Raw genomic sequence first — 23,374 nt, forward strand, 5'->3', positions numbered from 1 at the left:
CAACACAACCTACTTGCAGGGATTCAATTTTAAGCATGTAAATCATGACATCAGAAAGCAAATTTTTAAACAACCCAAAGGAAACACCCTCACACAGACATTGTTAACACTCATTAGATTATATTACGTAAGCTCCTGTCAGCTCTTCCAAAGTTATCCCGCACATCAAGTTTAGCCTCACCTGAAATAAGTCTGCTACCAGTCCATAGTCTGCCACTTGGAAAATTGGAGCTTCTGGATCCTTGTTAATAGCAACAATGGTCTGCAAGCAAAGTTAAAGCACCATATGAATCTAGATATTGATCATCCTCTGGAGCTGGATTACAGTGCCAGGTCTTAGCCAGGAAATGGGCTATATTCTCTCCAAGCCCCAAGAAACAGATTTATCTGGGTATTTAGTATTTTTCCATCTCAAAACCAAACATCTCCCCCTTCTACATATACCACAGTCCCCCTGAAAAAAAAACCAAACCCCTCCCTTCCCTGCTCATCCTACACATCTCTGCCATCCTTCCCTGTTGAAAAGCTTAGAAAAAAATTACTACAAAGGATTATCTGCTCATTCTAAACTGCACCACTGCAGAACTAACCTGGAGGCAGCAGTTAAAAGCACAGTAAAGCCCTGCCCAGAGGCCTCTCTTCTTAAAATGGGATATGCAGCATTTAGGTTGTCAGGCAGTAGAAAACAGCACAACAAATCCCAACACAATGATCCTGAAAGGGTCTTGGTTTAAACTCTGTTATACAGGTAAATCATCTTGTAACAGCCTGTGAAAACTTCCAGCAAAATAAGCACGGGTGGGTGTCCACATCAAAATCTGCAACAGGATGGGGAGCACTCCACAGAGGGAGGGTAAAGAATCCTGAAGCAAACCTATCAGCTCACAGAAGAGCCTTATACCAAGCAGGAGCCCAAAGCACAGCACTGGGGCAGTTCTGCGTGCCCGCCTCCACGCTGCCACTGCAGACAATGACTTGGGGCAGTTCCACCCCAACGGGCAGCTGAGGCACTTACCTGCCACACCCAGGGAGCCACACTCCATGTGTGTTTTACTGCCTCCACTGAAAGTCCAACAAAATTAATAGCTTGGTGAGCATGGGCCTAGTGGCAGTAACTCAAAGAGAAAAGTTTACAAATCCTGTGGTTTTAGGCCCACAGAAATGTTATTTCTTGGTAGGCCATTTGTCCCCTGAGAGTCCCTGTAAAGGACCCCATCAGATGTGCAGGCAGTACCCACAGCAGAGTACTGCCCTTGCCCTCTGGCCAGCTCACAGCCAAGGACCTGCAAGTGCTGCAGCAATGCTGCCCTTGAAATGTTCTCCCCATAGGTTTATTGGTTTTATTTCAGTTACCCTTGTTTGCAAATACAAGCCTCCCCTGACAAGCTGCAGTGCAGGAGGAAAATCCAGGCTGTGATCCCCAAAAATACTGGCCCAGTAAAGACTTTCTCTGACCCTACTGAGGCCTTGCCATGCCTTGCAGAATTATCCACAGGGGCTGATGCTGAGGCCCAGCCAAGGCCAGCAGTCAGTGACACCACAGGGGCTGCCAGCTCTGTCCTTAGCACAAAAATAATTAACACTAGTTGCTTGCAAAACTGTCTGATATTTTGGTTTGGCAGCCTAGCCCTCCCTCTGCCTCCTTTAGCTGAAGTAACTTCAGTGAGATTTGCTTCCCAACCTCATTGCTAACTCAGGTAAGCAGCAAAAGCATCACCTTGCTCACAACAGAACTTTGTGAGTTAAATCTCTGAATAAGAAAAGATAGGGGAACTCTCATGAGGGAATTAGAAATAAGGAAAAATTCTTTCTCCAGGTCTCCTCAAAAGCTGCATTTTCTACCTTGCTGTAAAAGAAGAAATAAATTATACATTTGACTTAGTAGAAAGCATCTGACTGCTTTGGAAAACATATCCTGAAGTGTACAAGTTCACAATGCCAGATTATTCAGAGTGCTGAGAGAGGACGGGAGACGCTCCAGAGAGCTCCCATGGCTGCCTAAGTCTTTTCCATAACTATCCCACCTAAATGCTTTAGCTAAAAGAAAGGCAGAACACATTCCAAATACCAGTAACTAAATCTGAATTTTACAACACACTTAAAAAACGGTGAGATATGGGAGAAATAGAAGGGTTAAATATGCATCTCATATCAACAAGTTTAATCTGTCCTTATTTCTTATAGCAGAATACCTCAAACTATCAAACATGCCACTGGAAAAGCCATAAAAGCAGAGGTTTTACTGTTAGGATAGCACTGCTCAATATTTTTCTGTCAAAGGAAATTTTGGCACTTCAAGTCAGAGGTTCCCAGTGTTGCTGGCAGTCTAAATTGAGATAAGGCAGCAGATAAACACAAAGAGGGCCACATCAAGTCTTACGCAGCTTTCAATACCCAGTTTTCGGTCAGTGGCTGCTACTCATCCCACCTGCCCATCTCCTCACTGACCCAAGGGCACAGCTGGAGACTGAACTCCTCCAAACAAAGCCACTTGTGCCACTGTGGCCCAGCAGTGTCCAGAGGAGCCGAGGTGGCCATGGCAGCAGTGCTGCGCCTGGACTCTCCCTCTGCTGCACTGCAAGCAGGAGACACTGTGGCAACACTGTTCCACTAAAGCCCTTGGGAATACACTGCTACAATTCCCACCTCTCAATAGTGACCTTCACCCCTGCCCATCATTCACCCTTAAAATTTTGAATTTTGGTTGTTTTTTCTCCACTGCATCAACTAATGCTAACACCACTCAAGTCCCTGCTTTTAGAAAGTGTATCATCACCCCCCACCCCCAAAATATTTAAATAATACATGAGGAAAAAAAAGGTAAGAAAGCAGAGATCATCCTACCACACAGGCTGGCTTGTGAGGACAATTACCAGTCACAAACTCACTGGTCTGTCACTGGTTAAACACGAGAAACTACCTACAAAGTTTTGCAACCCTTTTCCTCAGCTTTATAAACTATTCAAAGTTGTGGCTTGGTTAAGGTCATTCCCTGAAAATAGAAAAAAAAAAAATACATACCCTTTTAAAAAATTATTGTGGGAGGCAGGACCTCCAGTTTTTGATGTCTGGCATTTGATAGTATCAATCAGCAGCTAACTCTGCTCCTCTTTCCAAACACTGCATTGTGGACCAAACTGGCAATTCCAATTTTGGATTATTTGCTTTGGCAACTAACGAGTTAAACCTTTTAAAGTTTTACTGCCATTTTATAGCAGGTTTCCATTTGAATGGCTAAATGCAGGAATGTCAGAGACATCTTTTACTTTATGGAATAGTAAGTTCATAATTCAAATTGCACATTGTTATGCATGAATTAATATGTCATAGTCTGGAATAAAGGCAAATGGAACAATTGTATAGAATTCAGGCATATGTGCTTCGGGTTGGGGTTTTTTTAAACAAAGTCAATTAGCTGCTTCCACTGATCACTTTGGGTTGTAGTGCAAAGGTTCTTCTACTGTGTGAGATGTTTTGGCACAGTATCTGTTTTTTTTGTCAAAAAGTGTTTTAGAGCAGCACAAAAGTAGGAAAACCATCTAAAGCACTGATGCAAAAGCAAGGGAGTCAACTAATTTCCTTCCTCAAAAATATTTTCTAGTACATCCACCTTTACATACCTTGCTGTCTTTCATTCCAGCCAAGTGTTGGATTGCTCCAGATATTCCTACAGCAATATAAAGTTCCTAGAACAAAACAAGAGAGAGAAATTTTTGGTACCCACACCATAGTCTCAGTAAGCTCTCTCAAACCTTAATCCAAATCAATTACATGCAGCAGTTTTTGCATTACAGTAGTTTTCAATACTAAAGGCAGCTGACGATGCAATGATGCAATCCTGGGGATGCAATGTGACTGCAAAAGGAGAGTCCCAAAGGAGCATCTGGCAAAGACAGATGAGAGGGAAAAAAAATAAATGAAGTCTGCATCAAAAACATACAACAGTGCTCAGCTAAAGGACAGGGCAATCCATGTTATCCATGACCCTGGAGATTCCCAGTGCAAGTATTAAGCAAGATAACCAACAGATGGATAATGCAGCTGTCCGAAGAGCAAACCAAAACTTTTGTCCAAAGCCCCTCAGAGGCTTTAAGACAGAATGCACAAAGCTGAAATTTGGGTGTTAAACTTTGAAAGGTTTCCTATGGAGCAGGATAAAGCTTTGAGGTACCCAAGTGGGCTGGTGCATTGCACACCTGCAGTTTCTGTTCCTTACCCCAACCCTCCATGTCCACATGGCCTGAAGCGTTCCTTCCCCGCTCACTGTCCCCTCCCACACAGGATGAGTACAGAAGGTTACACCAGGTACACCAACATCTTTACACTTTGGGGTTCCCAGTTTCACATCTCCAAAGAGTCTTACATTCAAAAGAGATGAAAATTTATAGGCAAATAAATCTGTATCAGCTGTTTTATTCACAGCTGAAAAGTATTACTTCTCCTTGGGCTGAAAGTCATCCATTCTATCATCTATCCAAAACCAAGTGTAATTCAGCTCCCTGACAGTTTTTCCAGCACCACAAGTCCAAGCAGCAGTCAGAGCTGTACTCTTTAGCTAACTAATATTACAGAAGAAAACTAAAGAAAGTATTTTTCATCAACTGATTCAGTAACAGAAATTAACACAAATTTAGTTAGGGGCTCATCTGTCAAAAGCAATCAAAAGGTGGTACTTCACACATGCTTAGAAAAGACACAACCTCAAATACTAACAGAATTTCTCTTTTAAAAATACCAAGGATACTCCATATCTAAGAAAATACAAGTATAATTTAATTCAATAAATAATTCTCGGGGGCCAGGGAGGGTAAGAGGGTCAAAAACAATCTTACCACTGTGCAGCTGAAACTGCATTACAGTTAAGTGGCTTTTAGCATGGCAGAGATAAAGCCCAGCTGTGGGATATGCACAGACCTACAGAGGAGAGTGGCAAACGAAGGTGTTCAAACACAGACCCACAGAGGCTTCTGCCATACAAGCCTCAGAGTCATTACATCAATTAAAAAAAAGAAGACAATTGCTTTCTGATGTTTCTACAGCTAGAGACTCTGCTCATTATATTGTTTTTTAAATAGGAATAAATAAATGAAATTTATGAAGTTTTTCTATATTCTTATACAAAAACTCTCCTGTAAAAACTGAAGGGAAGGGGAAATACAGCAGGAACAAAGTATTTCCTATCAAAAAGGCTTCCTTTGAAATTGAAACACAGAATCTAGTCCATGTACTTCCACAAAACCACACAGCTGGTGAACACACTCAAACTCCTTGGCCTCAAGTAGGCTTTTACCAAGTGGATTACTATTGGAGGTCAATCCATTTTAACCACAGCTGCAATGTAACATAATATGTCCACATTAGAACTCATGGTAAGAATGCAATATTTTAATTACACCAAATAAAAGAACAGATGTTACAGGAGAAATTATTCTAACATCATGCTGTCTTTAATACAAGCTCTTTTTAAAGACACATTACTGTAATTTGATTTTTTTTAGAGCAATTCATTAAGTGCCAGTCATCCAGACTACCAGATACTCTTATCAGTCTGCTTAACATTGTGAAGTTCAGTCTTGGAAAGAATCCAGCTAACCAGGAGCCAGATGCCTATGAATATATTCTATTAAAATATCTAGGAAAGACAAGGATGTTTCATTAGAAGGACATTTGTAAATCACCAGGCTTGTCTAAAAGTATTTATTAGGCATCTAGGCCATGGCCTTCTAGATTATGTGCTTTTGGCTCCCTGGTTCAGACAACTGGTCCTTTCAGTCAGCTCCCTGATGGGAGATCACCTCAGCAATGTTTTCATACAGAGAACACACAGGACAGCAGGGTTCTTATCAACAGTTCTATGCTGTAAAAGATTTGACTGCTTAAATACTAGTTTTAGTCTATTCTGCAGTTCAGTAGAAGGGACCCAAAGGATCCACAATGTCTAAATGACAAAGCTTCAGGTCTGTTCACTGCTGTCCATGAAGAGAATTCAACTGGTCATCCAGAGAGGATATAAAGCATTGAGAAATTCAAATCCTTATTTATTTTCAGAGTAGTAACCTTGTTTTGATGTTTTCCCTGAAATCACTAACTTCTATCAGGCCTTTTGCTGAGTCCTGTCATTGCTGTGTCAAAGTCCCAGGTCAGGACTGTAGCCCCAAGCCCCGTAAAGCAAGTGAGGGAGGGAAGCAGAAAGCAGATGGGTACCCCAGGGCAGAGTCCCTTCCAGAGTGTGCTGGGCCACGGCTGCCATGGCAGCACAGAGCACAGCAAGCTCTGCAAGGAGCTCTTGGTCCTTCAGAGCTCATCTGTGCAGGAGACCCACAGCAAGGCACAGAACAGATGAATCAGTCTGGGTCGCACCTCTCAGGGGCCAGACATGGCTCTACACCAACTTCAAGTTCCAGCTTTCTGGAACCCTGGAAGTTGCTCTAATTAACTGCTGTCAGGCAGCTGATCCACAGCCCACAATTACAGGCACTTAGAGCAAAGTTCAGGACATGGAGTAGCATTTATCAACTCCCTAGTGTTGGGAACAGGGAGATTTTTACTGAAGGGCTGCTGCCAGCACTGTGCCACACAAGAATGGGCAACAAAACATCACACACTTTCCAGACCAAAAGGTTCACAGCACTGTGAATAAATGAAGTGCCAAAAAGCAACTGAAGTCAAGGAAGTGAAAGTTTTGGTGGTATAAGAACATGACATCAGGTTAGAAAATTGCCTTGGCTCTCAGTAACTTCATTTCACACAGGAAATACTGTACATACATCACAGCCATGCCACAAATATTTTTATGAAGTCACTGGCAGACATCAGCACAGGGAAAGGACACCAGAGAATGAGTGCTGATGGCAAGGAAGAGCAGGATGGAGGGAACACATGGCACAGGACACTGAATGCACCAAACAGCCTAAGACTGTACAAAGCAGAGGACAAGGAGGCACCATGAGGAAGCACCAACACTCCAGATCTGCTGCTGCTGGAAGGGCTCGGTACATCAGTAGTGGGCAGATGTGAAGGGGGGCACCAGCACCCACAAGGCTCCTCACAAGGGCTACAGCAGCAAGGTGACTCTGCCAGCAAACTGGCAGAAAGGCCAAGAGAGCTTTAATTTGTCCTGCCAGACAGAGACCTCCAAGTTTATAAGCACAGATTTGCATCACAACCACCCCAAAAAAGCCCAACAACTCCAACTCCCAAATTTATCCTATTCAAAGTCAAGATTCCAAATCAAAAATCCACCTTCTCAGTTGCTAGATAAAATATTCATCTAGACTTACATTTTTTCAACAAAAATGACCATGGTACATCTTATAGAGTCATTACATGCTAATCATTAAAGTGAAAAAAATCCTCCTTAGCTATTCCCTAAACTCTATTTCTGCTTCGGACATACCCAACTCGTATACTGGCAGACTTCACAAGCACAAATTTGCACATCTGGCTCCAGAATCCATACAGCCAGTCACATGCTGTTTGGATTAATGCACAAGAGTGCTGTATGTGGGTGATTGTAATTACCAACATGCCAATGCAGTTATGTTCCTGTGCATACAGACTCTTCCAATTATTTACAGAATAATTTGTGGCATATGATATTACTTCATTTATACTTACGAGAATATTTAAATATGCCTTAGGCTGCCTTGAGGCAGTTAAGGGACATTTGCTTAAGAGAACTACAAGAACACTTTTTATTTCAACTCCCAGTGCCTTTGAATGGTGCTGTGACAGACCACAGTGCAGCCACAGGTGCCCCACAAGCTGAGGTAGCTACTTTGCAAGCATGTTGTCAGCTGCTATTGATTTTTATGACAATTTTTGAATTATGCTGAAAACCTCCAACACACATCAATTTATCATCCTACCAATGGCATGCTTTTAAACAGGCCAGTTTAATAAACCCCTCTGGCACATGCACTATTTTTAAAAGCAGCTCAGATATTTTATTTTCTTTGTAAGAGTGAAAGGACAATGAAATTAGAAATCTTTGTGATCAAAATTGCTTTGTACAAGAGATTCCTTCCAATTACAAGCTATTAACCCAATAAAATATTTTCTGGCTTGACAGTAGTTCATCTCTATTACACTGTATATCACACACTTCTCCAGTATATGCTGCTTTGACGTAGCTGAACACATCCTATTCAAGAAGCAAACATTACTAAACTAGAGCCCAGCTACAGTTTCTTTTTCGCTTTAAGAACCTTTGATCAGCCAAGCTATGTAATTACTCTTCAGCATGGTTAGGGTGTCTGCTGGAGTGCAGGGCCATACAGCATTTTTTTTCCCCCTCTCTCCAGGGAAAAGCACATCAATTGCTTTCAGCTAAATGCACTCACATATGAATATTTTAGTACAATTTAATGTTTCTGCACCAACCCCAAAGGAGCAGAGCATCAATTTGTGAACATAGTTTTCTTGGAGTTAAAAGCTACACTGGATAATGCAGGATGAAAGGGGTTGTCAATCCTTAGCTTTTTAGCAAGTCGGAGAAAGACAGTCTGTAAATTCAGTCCCAGCTGCATCTCTAAAGTTTGCCACCATAAAGCTACTTTTCAACAATAGTGAATTATCAGAGGAGATATTCCAAAAACAATTTCCCAAGCACAGCTGGTTTCCCCATTGCTATTCCCATCTGTTACCTACCTAACAGGCCCAACCATTTATACCATGCAAAGTGCACCTGCTGGTCTGTTAATAACACCCACAAACCTGATGTACTAATAGCACATTCCTACAAAGCAGTGAGCTGAACATAGCAGAAATTATGTACCATCCTTTTAAAGAGAGAAACTTTGGCATCTCAATATTCCCTTGTATGTGAAACAAATGAGGAAGTAATTAATATCTCATCATTGATAAGCAGAGTAGAATATTTTTTAAAGTAAGTACAATCCAGACGAGAGAAGTGACAATTCTCATGATGCCAAGGGAACCAATTTAGTTCGTTATGTTGTTAGTCATTTTAGAAAAGAGCCAGGGAACACAAAAGAACAAAAATACTAGAATAAAATATGCCTTGTTTCACTTTCCTTATGCTTCCTCACAAGAGAGTGAAGGGAAACAGCAAATAAGCTAATCTGAACAAGCAAAGGATCCCTAAGAAAGCAATGGGAAGTAACACTCAAGGACAGTTAGCATCCACTTATTACAAAGAAATACAAAATACAGGAATTATGTAAATGATGTGATACTGTGCCTCCCCCTTCCTGCTACTCCCAAAGCAAGATGAAAACTACTAAGTGCTAAAAAGCCACTCACTGCAAGGGATGCCCAGTAAAATACTGGGACACAGAGGGGCTCAGAAAGCATCCCATTCTCTTGTAGAAGATGGGGAGCAACAAGAATTCCACTGTTCTTCCACAACTTTGGTGCCTTTCAACTGAACCAACATCTCACTTTTCAGCATCTCAACTGAAACTGCACCTCTTTTCCCCTCGTTACAGTCAATTCCTGACAGTTCAAATCTGCCTCTTTTGAAGTTCCTTCAATCTACTACAGCCAAAGAGACCCTCTAGCATGAAACTGAAGCTGAAACAGTGAAGTCAAGCAGTTTCCTCCTGGCCATCACATCAGAACTACACTGAATTCCCATCTGCCTTGCCCACCTGAGGTTTCTCAGCAGATGCACCTGCCTTCTGTGCAATCATATCACACTTCTAGCACGAACATTTAATCCAGTGCCAATTATTACTACATCATATATTTCCTAATTCGCGCCTTCCTGAGTTTTCCACCTCAGTTTCTTGTCATCTGTTAGCATTTTGTGCCCAGTGTTGAAAGTAACAAGACAGCAGTAACTGAACACCTTAAAATAAAAAATAAAATAAAAAAGAAAGTAGTTTTGTCAGCTAGGAAATCCTATAGCAAAAACTAAGGCAGTTCTAGAGTTAGACCCTGAAAGAGCACTAATTTTAGAAGAGTGAACATTTAAACTCTGAAGAGATTAAGCTAGAAGGACACCTTTCAGGCAGCAGTTGATCCTTCACAAGGTCAGAGGGTAACAATATAAACACACATTTGCCATAAAAAGCACCCCTCAGTGTCATTGAGGTTTTGGCTGTTGACTGGGGACAAGAAGTTGAGTGTGAGATAATCCCAGTACAACCCCATCCTCCTTCAAAAGCTGAAGGAAGGATATAATTAATTAAAATAGAATGCAAGGGAAAACCTGGAAAACCATGGGAACAGTTTGGGCATTCAAAGATAGCTGCCAAGTGGCACTGCAGTGTAGGACTTCCCACCTGGATCATGGATGCTGCTCCAGAAGGAAGTGTCCAGGTCCCACACAGTCCCCAGCAGCCCTGGGAATGCACTTTTCATAGCCCAGCTGGCTCAATAGCATTAGACCCCCACCAGTGACCATCAGTTCCCCCCACACCTCTTCCTCACCAACCTGCACTGCAGAGGTCACAGATCAGCAACCACCAGAACCTAGGAAAGGTTTAGAGCAGTTGTTTTCCTTTTCTCACAAGTCAGAGTTTATTTTTTGTTTGAATATCAGACAAATTGCACGAGTTCCTGAGAAAGATTTCATACTGCTTTGCATGTTAGAAATGTTACTAAATATGCCTTGGGTAAGGAAAGCTAATACTGAACTAATAAATGAAACAATCATGTTCCATTTACAAAAGTTTTAAACAACTGGAAAAAACATTTTTTTTACTTTCTTTCTTCTCCACATCTGTTTTGTTCTTTCTTTCTTTGTGAACATGAGAGAAAGAACTGGGAAGATATTTACTGTAAAAATTAACACCCCTATTTGAAATTTCTTATCTAAAAATAGCAGTTACTCTGCAGTAGTGGTGGTAGGCTTGATTTGTGTAGGGAATTTAGTATTTTCTAACTGGATATACTTAACTAATATCTAGTAGTAGGCACTCATAGGAAGGATATTTTTATCCAAAACCAGCTAATTTGAACATTCTTACAAGGGCTTTTTTCTTAAACAGAAACTATATACAGTACTTAACCTGAGAACTGAATTTCATTTTTCTGCAGAACATCTGCATATAAGAAGTAGTGGGAAAAACTGGCTTCTGATTATAAAAAATATGCTAACATGATTGTCACTGATTAAAGACACTGAATATACTAAATTGCTTTTTTTAATTAGGAAGAAAACATTTTATATTTTAATATATCCACTTATGTCTAAAAATTTCCTTCCTTCCATCTCATCAAATAATACAAATCAGCCTTCTCTTTCATGAGACACAATGTTCAAATAGGAGCTGCAATCACCTGAAATCAACAGGTTAAAAAAAAGGTACTAACAGAAACAAAAATAATGCACTGAATATTTTAGCAACTGGACTAAAACTGTATGCCAAAGATCCAGTCAAAACCCAACAAAATGCAAAAATACCAACATGAACAAAACCTTGAAGTTTAAGAGTCCAAGGCTACTTTGTGAAGAGCAGATGTGCTGTGCAGAACCAGGGATCAAACAGACACAAGGTGAAATCTGTACTATTTAATTAACTGCATTCTTCCATCATTTAAGTAAAATGAACTCCAATTGTTCCTTGAGTGACAGTGTGTTCATGTATTAATACCTCAGCATTTTAGAAAGCTGCTGTGGCTGTGAGGTTCTTGGGGCCTGTGATGCACTGGGCAGCACTCCTAAAATCTGAAACCAGTCACAGTATTATGAAGGACCAATGACCAAAATTACCCTTCCTTCCCCAAATCCACAATTGAAGGCACAGGGGAAAAAATAGGCAGCCCCTTCAGACCATTATGTTCTTACACAGTGATGAGCACAGAAAAACACCCCAGCAGTCATACAGAAAAAGCAGTAGAAGCACCTCCCCTCTTCCTGAGCTTGTAACTAACCCTTGTCCCTCTGTAGTCTCAAAACTGACCCAGTTCCAAAATCTTTGAAAACAATGCATTCCAATCCTCCACTGAGACTGGGCAAGAGACTATTAATAGAAGTGTAAGAGCACACACTAAGATACTTTCCCATCAGAAGTTAACAGCTGCGCAGGAGAACAAGCGTGTCTCAGGCTCCAAGAGTTTCTTGTATCTGAGACTCTTCCCCTGCTTAAAACACACACACCCAGGAGGGCACACACCATGTCAACTGTAGCTCAAAACTGAACACAAAACTCAGGTCTCGGCTACTCTACCTGACCAATGCACAAACCTGCTTTGCAATTCTCCAGATAGAACATCTCCAGGAGAACAAGCTCTCCCTGAATTGATACTGAGCACATCTCATACAGGGAGAAAGCAGCGTCTTCTGAGAACTGCTAAAATAGCCAGTGTCATCTTGACCTGACCAAAAAATCTCCGTTCTTCTTCAAGTCAACTCTTTTCCACTGCAGAGAATAATTTTCTAGCTACAGTACCAAAAAGACAGTGAAGTAGAATTAGGAATGTTAAATTAAGAATTTGCAGCTTTCAACTGCTTCATATTTAAGATACCTATCCAGCACACTGAAAAATTTAAACCTCTAGTCAGCAACTCTGTGGACTTAGTATCAATTCAACTTGCACTTTCATTACAATTAACATTTAATATTTTCTATATTTCTAAACCACTGAATGCTACCCTTGCATGTATTTTAAGATCCAGACTAAATATCTGAAATTTGAAAGAAGAGGCACATAATTTCCAGTACTCTGCACAACTCACTATTTAATAAATATTTGTTAGAAGTGAGATGAGAGAAAATGCATCAGCCTGCAGACAAATAGATGGAGCATCATGCAATTGTGCCAGTTCAGATCATTTATGACACCATAGTTTAATATTCATTCACCAGTCCTGACTAAAGGCTATTTAACAGTCCTCTAGAAGAGGACAATGACGACACTGATGTGATCCTGTGATGTGGCTTTATGTTCTTATGACACTCACATGTTGCTATGGGCCATCTGTAGTAAAATACAGCACTGTAACATCATAAAAACCAGCCTTTTTTGTTTCAACATAATTGTTTATGTGCCCTTGACTCTGGAAAGAATGATCATTGTTGAGCCTTAACACACAAACCAGAGCTGAGCTGTCTTCAAATTAATATTCTCCACCTCATTAAAGGATATTTGGATAGTGAAGAACTAAGGATGGTTAGTCTCATCTCATGCCCTTTCAAAATACACACTTAGCTTACACCCTGGTAAGCAGAAAGAATTAGCGTTGCATTTATAATCCACGGAACCTCCCAATTTCCTTACACAGCAGACGTTAATATCACTGCTATCAAGATTTTGGAATGACCTTAGTCTTATCAACAGGTCTACTTCTCAGAAGGAGTGTTTTGTAGCAGTTGGTTATATAGATTTACAGGTTGAAACACTAGCATGCCTAGAAATAGCTCCACTCAGCCTCACAGGGTCATCATCAGATGGCCTCTAATGAGGACTTGGAGAAAAGTAGCAAACATCCCTAACCACAATTCAAGACAAGAAATCAGAAGCACGAAACATCTTGTCCAAGACAATCCAGCAGACAGAGTTGACAACAGAATCACGAGTTCTTGTCTTTGATATCAAAGTATTACTCTATCCTGCTGGATGTATCACTGGAAAAATAATGGTCATGGTTTGAATTTCTTAAATTTGCAGCAATGGTACAAAGGCAAAACATTTCAGATGTTATCAAGACTTTGAACATGCACAGCTTTTTAGTATTATTTAAATTGTTATGATTTGGTAAATGCAGCTGATGAGTTTCTCTACTAAGTTTCAGCTCACTCTTCCTTTCTGGTCTCATTGAGCCATTAACAAGTAAAAAGTTGCTCCTTGGTGCCTTGTGTTGCCATACACAAAGAACGGCTTACTGAGAGGCTAAACCTTTACTCCACTGTGGAGCTCAGTGTACCCCTGACAGATCATCACATCTCAGTAGGTGCTCTGCCCCACACTGAGGTGAGCTGCATTTGTACCTTCCTATTTACAAACACTCAAATGTGCTTTATCCAGCTGTAGCTTTCCTTGCATGTCCTCTGGTCATAAAGAACAATGAAAGTAGTCTCAGACTTCTGCATGACAGAAAGCCCCAAACAGATACAAAAAGACAGAGAAATCAGTTCCTTGTGATATTGGGATGTAGAAACAGCAGAAAAAGATGTGCAACATGTTACTGCCCAATATTAAGCCACTCAGTATGTCCTTCTTGGTATTCCACTCTACAGCAGCCAATCTCTAAATTACTTCTCTCTTAAATTTCTTGCACTTTTCATTTCTTACAAAAATTTTGCTTTGACTGTACTGCAACAATACAGTGACAGTTACTAAAAGTTTTTTTAAAAACCATCACCTGTAAAAACCCAGAACACACAACTGCCAGAGATAAAGCCATGGATTGATATAATTTTGGGTTTATGACAGTAATGACATCTTTTAGCATATCAATGCCAGCTGCTAGGCAGCTAAAAAAGGGTCAGGCAACTATGAAAAAATCCAGCATGCAAACCCCCTGACAAAGCCAAGTCAGAACACACCCCACTGACCCAAAGGAGAGATTTCCATCCCAGCTTGCTTCTGTCATTTTGTAAATACATGGTCAAGTGACAGTATCACAGTGGGCACACTGATGTTCCTGTTAGGCTCAGTATTAAGACTCAGCTCATCTGTAAGTGCTTGCTCTGAAGGGAAATGCATGCTAGAAAACATCCCAGCTCTAAGATGAGAGATATTTCCATACTTACTGGTGCTACTATTTTGCCCGTCTGTCCAACTTGCATGTCATTAGGAACAAAGCCAGCATCAACAGCTGCACGGGAAGCTCCAACTAGTTGAAAGAAAATATTTCCAATGTTTTCTTTTAAAATATTTGCAAGCCAAATTTATATCACCATAAAAACACATGTAGTACTGAAGAGTCCCACACTCTAAGGGCACGTATTTAAAACTTCCCTCTTAAAAGCTCTTATGGTAATCCCTCTCTATACCACTAGCTAAAAACTTTCAAATACTAAGTGCTAATGCACTTCATAAGCAACAGGAAATCCTTACTCCCATCACCAAAGGGCCATATATTTAAAACCAAGGATTTCAATCTGGCATATTTCCATGGTTTTTTCTTGTTGCTTTGTCAAAAGAAGATTTTCCCATAAATGCCTTCCCAAAATGTTCCTTCAAGTTTGAATGGAACATATGTGCCATCTTATATTGCTGTGAATCTCAAAAGTCAGGCATAGTAAAGAAAAATATCAAAGTAAACTCGAAAATGCCATATGGACATTTAGCTAGCAAAGACACCAATTTAAAAACAAAGCCAATCATGTAAAACTATAAATTTATACATATGCAAAAGCTAAAATTAATGGAGTTAAAACATTAAAGCAAACAGTTTCTCCTTCTTTCCCAACCTTTATACAAAATACTTTGCTGAAACGTATGTGGTTGATTTTCTCCTGTTAATACAAAAGCAGGGCAAAAGGACAGAGCCACTCAAACTACAATGTGAGTGGGATTCTGTAAAGAAGAATATGAAAGGATGTGTGCAGAAAGTATCGGCTCTTCAAAATGACCTATGACAACTTCACTTTTTGTTTGCAAGCTTCTGTTCTGGAGATTTGACAAAGACAGGGAATATTACAGGTTAGTATTTTACTTCATACACAGGCATTTAAATATAGTTGACAAAACTTCATCTATTACTAAACTAAGAGCATTTTAACAGTTTGATAGAGACATGAAAATAAAAGACTCCAGGTGAATTCTGGTTTTAATGTGACCTTTTTAAATATAATAAACAGGGTTAAAAACATATGGAGGAAAACAAGTTTACCTGCAGCATGCAATTGATCCGCAAGGTCATATAACAACTTGAAATTTTCACCACTCTTCAAGCCCCTCCCTCAAAAGTTAAGAACAAAAAAAGATCAAGAAAGAAGAACATATGTTTTAAGATTTTATTTTTTGCCTATGTAAACTTTCTGTATGAGAATTAGCATTTGCAAAGACTCAAAAGATATGCTTGCACAGGGTATTTTTGGATAGATTACTAACCAGTATTTAATATTTAGAGATTCAGCTTTTGTCTTTGCCATTAATATTTCATATGTATAAACCAACACCATTCTGTCTTGTTTACTTCCTGCACACAGCACCATCAAGGTCATTCTCCAAAACCAGGGAAACAGCATTTTTTTAACTAATTTGTGCTCCCTCTGCTGGCTTCAGGAACAAAACATTGTAGTGGAATTACTAAGAAATCATTTTAGCTGTAGGCATACACTAAAAGTCACAGTCCATCACCTGATACCTAAAGAGCAGAACACAATCATAACAGGTTTTAAAATCATTAAGGTGATTAAATAATAATGTTCGGACTGACTGTAATAAGCAGCAGTAATTTTAAACATGATAGATTTCCATCTAAAAACACTTCATCTTGCTAAAATTTTGAAGAGGCTCACCAAATATGACAATGCTCTTACAAAGCCTCCCAGCATATGCTAAACTCATGTTCTACCTCTTCACAAAACATGTATGTTGGGCGCTTCCCCAGTGGCCCCTATGGAGTATTTCAGAATTTCATCATAATTTCCTTTTTTTTTTTAAATGTATCACATTACAGTGTTCTGCTACAGATATTATTTAAGCAAGAGGTACCATTACTTAAATGCAACATCAGACAGTTTTAATGTTATCCACTCACCACCCGATACAACCACTTTTGCACTGGTGAGCTCAGGTCGATCGCTTTTTGTCAACTTCTGCTCAATCCATTCAGAGATACCGACGGGTGGTGGAGGGGTCACTGCATTCACCAGATGAACCAAACACCCACAAGGAAAACGACAAAGCATGTGTTTTCAACCTGAAATCTGAGCTTAAGCTTAATTCAATTCTATAACCAATTCTACCGCAAGCTTTTGATGAGTCTCAGTAGTTGCTCTGTGGCTCTAACAAGCCTCGTGCACTAGTTGTGTTTAAAGAACCTACAGTAAAAACTGCACTAAAATGAATTCTGTTGTACAAATGTTAGACCCTGATACCAATCCAGCATAAGAAGTGTGAGTCTTACTATCACAGGCAAACCAGTCAATCAGGCAACGCACCAACAGTGCAATACACTAACTTCAGCAACACTTGATTTCTAACATCCACAGACGTTAGGAAATACAGGATGGTTCAGAGGCAGGTACTAAGCCACAAAACAAAAAGGCCCACAGTGAAAAACAGCAGAGGTCACCAAAAATGGAACAGGTTACCCAGAGTAGTTGTGAAGTCTCCACCTGTGGACATACTCAAAGCCTGACTGGACACAGTCCTGGGCAACCTGCTCCACGGGGCTGGACTAGATGATCTCTAGAGATCCTTTCCAACCTCAAGTACCCTGTCATTCTGTGACTGGATTTCTCAATTATCAGAGCTACGCTGGCTTCATTGAATTGTAAATTAAACTGATATAGTTAAAACTGATCTAGAACGACAACTGGGTGTTCTCAAATCAATTTAAACTGCCACTAATTTAGCTTGATGATGTAATAACCTATCTCAATTGCAATATGATTAAACCAAAACTGTGGAGAGCTAAGCACTTCTATTTTTGCTCAGTCTTGTTTTGAAAACCAGTCTGGTTCTTCAAACAGCTGTAACTTGTCCTTACTTAAAGTTGCAAGACTGCAGGGGCAGAAGTTTAGGCAGTGAGTGAAACAAGTATAGATTTCAGCACAGATACTCTCCATTTCTGCTCAAAGAAAAGGAAACTAACTGTGCCATTAATCCACATTTTCTCTTACCAGACATCACTAAAAAGTGCAAGTACCTGTAATTAAAAGTATAAAGCTAATATTACGACAATCAGTTTGCTTTGACAAATACTTCTACAAAACATCACCAAGCAGTGAGCAAAACTAACTCTATTAAATAAAACGACAGCATCCCAGAACAAATACTCACACTTTTCTACACTGGCACTACCACCACTCACTGGTGCAGCCTCAAATGAAGTTCCCCGTACAGTAAACACTTTGATTGCTTCATCACACTGCACAGTACAAATAATATTTCCTAAAAAAAAGGTCACATTAAAAATTCAAATATTATCAGACATACTGTGCTTTAAAAAAAACCAAATAAAATTAATATCAAAAACACATTAGCAGTTGTACTAGAATATGCAACATCCACAAAGGTATTTCCCAAAACAGCAATTTTAGATTACTAAAATGTAGCACTTAATAGAAATTACAAATACTTTAATTTACATTTTAGCCCTATGTTTCTAAAGCATGAATACAAATCCCCTATTTTTAAAGGATACAAAGCATTCAAATAATCTCTTATGAATGAGCTTTTAAATTTCAGAAGGGATGAAAAAAACAACTTTGAAAATGCCATTCTTAAACATAAAGGATGTCTATAATTCAAAGTAGATCTTTTATCCTGTTGCATTAATTCATCAGGGCTGAAGACAATGAGGCCTCCCCAAGTATCTGCAGGACTCTGTTTCTCTCTATAATATAATACAATACTTCACACTGGAGGCTGCAGGGAACACTAAAAGAAAACATGCTGCAACATTTTTCTAAACAAACTATTCTTAAACAAAGTCCTCTTAAAACTGTGGATTACTGGGAAGCAACTTAGAAGTGCAGCACAAAACCACATTCCGGTACCATAACTGAAAATGTAATACCCTGCTGGTACATGTGGTACAATCTTTACAGTAAAATTAACAAACACAAGCTAATGAGCTCATATCTAAAATAAAACACAGTGTTAGCCAAGCATTAGAGAAACAAGACTGAAAAAATAATTACAAATTAAATTAATTAAATATTATAAAGAATTTGTTCAATGTCTTCATAATTAGAAAAAATGTGGTATCTTAAATCAGAACGAATGCTAATCCAGTTAAATAAAGCTGGACAATTAACTTTATGTTTTACAAAACCTGATCAGAAGGGCATTAACAAACACAGTACATGGAAAGGACATCACCAAATTCTATTCCTTAAGGTGACAACCTGGGTTTGACATGCTCGTACTAAAGCCCTTGGAATTACTTGCTTTCTCACACAGGAAGCATTATGTCAATCCCCAGACTTCATTTTTTATGAATCACAGCAATTCAGATTGTAAAGTGAAAATTCCTATCCTATTCCAAGGTTTTAACAATAGGATCATGCAGAAAAATTAGCAGTACTGGATCCTTCATTGGACAAATACCACACAACTTTTGTGATTACCCACCTGCATAGATAGTTCTTACAAAAGTATCTGGGGACTTAATTTCAATAATGTCAGAAACAGGGGCAACATCGAGTTTGCCAGCCACTCTGGGAATAAGATTCTAGAAGTTAGAGATGAAAAGTTAGCAAAATAAATGCTAAGTAAAACGTACATGGTCAGTAAAGGAACACTGCTGACCCAATTTTAACTTCATATAATGCTGTCTCTAAGACATATAGAACTAAGATTTTTGTAGGGCTACTCATGTAGCTTTAGCAGCCAAATAAAATCCCATTACTGTAATAACATTAGACATTTTATGAGACTTACTGTAAGTAAACCCTTAATTCAATATCTTAAATGAGGAGACTTATTTGCTTCAAATATTCTAACACTGAATACAGATGCCACTTACTCAGAGAATTGACAATTATGGATTGCTGAGCTCTTGGCACTTCAAGGGAAAACTAAAGGTGCTTTTAGAAGTTAGATACCAGAAATAATAGGAAAAAAACCCTGCACTCTTCCCTCCAAAGAAAAAAATATTTTTAAATTTAATATTAAAATATATATTCTCTTGCTCCAAAATTTACTCTAGAAAATTACTTAGCACCTCTAGGAGTGGGAAGAAGGATAAAAAGAGCAGCAGAAATGACAAAGAAATCAATGATAAGATGATTGCTTGCTTTTTGTCTGCCTCCTAATCTGGTACTAGAAAAAAGGGCCCAGTTCTGAAATCTTTACTCACATGAAGCACTCGAAAATGGCAGTGTAAGCTTTAAAGCAAAAGCCACTAACTTTTGCTACGACACTGCAGTTAAAAAAAAAAATTTAAAAAAATTTTAAAACCTAAGGCTTGAGGTACATAAAGATTTCTCTCAGCAAAAATACAAGCATATGGATTGATATTGATTGGAAGTGAAAGCAGTCAGATGGAAGGCCGATGTCATTATTTGCCCTACATCGGCAAGATTTCTGAAGGATCCTTTTTCTCTAATTTAGCTGCACCACAATGTTGCTCAGATTCTTGGTACTGAGGCTCTCCATGTACTTATAAACACATTCCTTAAAAAAACAAGTTTTGAAAAATTGTATTTTCATTAAAAACCATCTTGGCTGGGACTTAGATCTGTGTTATTTATATATGTTTACAGACATTTCAATGTACAAGACTTATATCACAGACGCAAATCCCACCCAAAAAAAAAAAAGGTTTGCTTCCAATAAGTCTGCATGCTTTCATTTCAACATGCAAATAACAGATTTTTCATCTCGATTTGCTGTGCTTTTCCATACAATTTTCATGCTTTCAGATCACTTAATCTGGTTTGCCTTATTGTACATTGTGCCTTGTGTCCATAGGACTGGCTGGTTACCACAGAATATTTATTCTACACTATTTTTTTCACATCAGCCTATAAAAGAACTCAAACATGAATCATGAAATCTAACTAATGACCTCTTAAGCAAACTACTGTAACATTGTTTGCAAACACAAAACTGTCCATGGATGATGTCTCTCAGGCCTTTGATTTGCACTCCTATATACAGTAGTGTCTGTCTCTTTTCTACAAGAACTTTCTGATGCACTTTGATCTACTTACCTTCCCAAAGGCAGATGCTCCAGCACAAATGTGGGTGTAATTAAATTTTTTATGAGTTTCCACAATCAAGGGAGTCAACTCCTCTGAGAATAAAAATATATTGCTCAGAATTTACAACTGTCTTATTTTCAATCATAAACACACAAATAAATTTCTTTTGTCAATAGATAAGAACAACTCTCACCTGCTAGAAATCCCTTGTACACATCATGCTGAGCCACGAGAACTTTTGCAACACCCTGCACTTTGCTGAGTTCTGATGCTACCTATGATTACAAGTGAATTATTATTAGCTTGTGTTATAACAGGCACCACAACAAGGGAGCCCCCACTGCAAATAGCTCACAGCCTACAGATTAGCTAAACCCAGAACCAAAAGTACACTGATTTCAAAATCGGAACAAACCTGAATGGAATAAAATGCACATCTTCTGACTCACAGCATAGTGCCTTATGGGATAATGAAAATGAATTTGTGAATAAGAAACTACAAAGCAAATCAAACTTAGGAAAACTTGCCTCCTGCATGCAGGCCTCCACACTGATTCCAGCATTTCTTACAGCAGCCGATAACAATCACGCTTGAGGATTACTGCTCAGTATTCCAATATAATCATCAAGAAACCAATCCTATTTTCTTTTAGGTCAGTCAATATCTACCACACAAACAAATATAAATGTACAATGCTGTTATGATCTTTGTCAAAATTCTAGGAGCAACCCTTTGTTTGCATCTGACTTTTTGCCCACTGATGCGATGTATATTTTCAATTTATATTTATGCATTTTTTTCCTTTAAATTGGCACAAGTGAAGTTTAAATGATAAAAGGGTTACTACAGATCAGAGAGAAGCGGACTGACAGCGAGGTCTGGAGACCACATGCATCGTCCGAGAACCAGCACAGTTTTACTGAGTTTGATGAGTATCAGTTTACCCTCAAAAATTAACAAAAGGAAAAAATGAAAAACTCCCTAATAGCTGCTGCAGAATATGTTTGAGTAACTGGCTCTTAAACAAAATCTCCAAACCTTCACTTTTTATAAATGCTTTTTCCCAGCATGACATACAGTCTCCATATTAGTATTAAAACAAAAAAAACCATTCACAATCATTTTTCTACTATGCAAGTGTGTAGAATAGGAAAAATTAAAGACACACATATTAGGCAATTTTTTTTCTTTTTAATTTTCTTGATTTAGATAAATCTTTGCTTCATCTCCACCTCGAATAGCTGAATAGCTACTGAGGTTTCTTCACCTATTTGTGAATAAGCTGCTCTATGTATGCGTTCTTCATGAGATACTATGTGTTGCTTTCAAAGTAACAGCTCATAAACAGTGTGTAAATATTAGGCATCGTTTTTTGTACTTCTACTGCTCACACAAGACAAATCATGCAGGAATAAAAATGCCACTAATGTACTAACTACATTATCTCTAGATTTTGCACATTCAAATTACACTGAAAATACACAGCTAACATACAAGGAACTTTTTTCATACAAGTTGAGCTGTGTCAAGTTTCATACAAGTTTCATACAAGTTGAGCTGTGTCAAGAAGTCAAGAAGCACTAATTTCAGAGTTTTAGGTTGCAAACACACTCTATACAACTAGTGATTGGTTAGTAAAAGCAACTTGCTCAAAAGCCCAATTTGTCACTGTTGTTTCACTTCTGCTGGTTTCCATTTAAACAAGCACCAGCTTCTTTCCAAATTCTTAGCACTGCAATATTTGTCATTTAAACTTCACAGAGAAGTATCTTGTTTTAAAAGTTAATTGTCCTTTAGTCCTATAAAAATTTGCTTGCTCAAGCATGTAACAACTGTTATTGATACTGTCCCTTGTGAAATGAAATCTATATCCGTATTTTCTCTTGAGAAGAGAAGCAGTTCCAAGTGCAGGACTTTTCTGGCAGATTAGCAATTCCTGGCACTGTTTCTCCTCACTACAGATTATTTTTCAGGCTGCCCAAGATGCTGCCAAGTATTGTTTCACTGCATTCTTCATTTCATTGGTATGAAAACAGCATTTCCTACCTTATCACAGCTGGTACCAGCTACCAAACAAGAAACTTCCCCTCCCAGGCGCTTTGCTGCAGTGATGGTATTGAGCGTAATGGGTGTGAGAGACTCATTGTTGTGTTCTGCAACGACCAAGGTACTCTGAAACCTCTGGAGCACTGACACCTGGAAAGAAAGGGAGACACAGAGGAGTTGGAAACTTAGCATTTAAGTAAAAAAACTGTTCCTTTGAGCATACAAAGCTTTACAGAAATTCATCAATTATACAAATCGTAAAACACTGCTGTCAAACAAAACAGGCTAATTCTAGATAATTTTTATAAAGTAAAAAGAATACATAGGGTGATACAAAAAAGAAAAGACATAAACCCACTTGACTTCAACTTGTCTATAACATGCTGTGTTTAAACTAAAACTCCACAGGAAAATACTGAACAAAATTAAGAAAAACGTTTTAACACATTACATTCCAGCTCAGTTGATCAACTTAAATCAAGTACCTTAAAGAGTGAGGATTAGACAAGCAAGAGTAAGACACAAGGAAATAAACAGTTGCAAATATTTACTTGGTTTTCTAGGGTGGTTCTCTGGCAGTGTTTTATTA

General features: G+C 38.8%; 1 protein-coding gene across 1 annotated transcript in view; it reads right to left on the bottom strand.

Moving 5' to 3' along the window:
• The window catches only part of ETFA (electron transfer flavoprotein subunit alpha), a 29,595-nt gene that overhangs the window by 775 nt on the left and 5,446 nt on the right, over window positions 1-23,374 (bottom strand). The window contains exons 2-11 of the mRNA XM_082290354.1: window positions 22,786-22,935; window positions 20,932-21,013; window positions 20,748-20,830; window positions 19,165-19,264; window positions 17,869-17,979; window positions 16,622-16,723; window positions 15,749-15,817; window positions 14,664-14,746; window positions 3,621-3,686; window positions 182-262 (exon numbers count right to left, since the gene is read on the bottom strand). Of these exons, the coding sequence (XP_082146480.1) occupies window positions 182-262; window positions 3,621-3,686; window positions 14,664-14,746; window positions 15,749-15,817; window positions 16,622-16,723; window positions 17,869-17,979; window positions 19,165-19,264; window positions 20,748-20,830; window positions 20,932-21,013; window positions 22,786-22,935 (927 nt within the window). The remainder of the gene's footprint in view (window positions 1-181; window positions 263-3,620; window positions 3,687-14,663; window positions 14,747-15,748; window positions 15,818-16,621; window positions 16,724-17,868; window positions 17,980-19,164; window positions 19,265-20,747; window positions 20,831-20,931; window positions 21,014-22,785; window positions 22,936-23,374) is intronic.

The sequence above is a fragment of the Coloeus monedula genome (assembly GCF_965178545.1).
Source record: "Coloeus monedula genome assembly, chromosome: 14".
Classification (NCBI taxonomy): domain Eukaryota; kingdom Metazoa; phylum Chordata; class Aves; order Passeriformes; family Corvidae; genus Coloeus; species Coloeus monedula.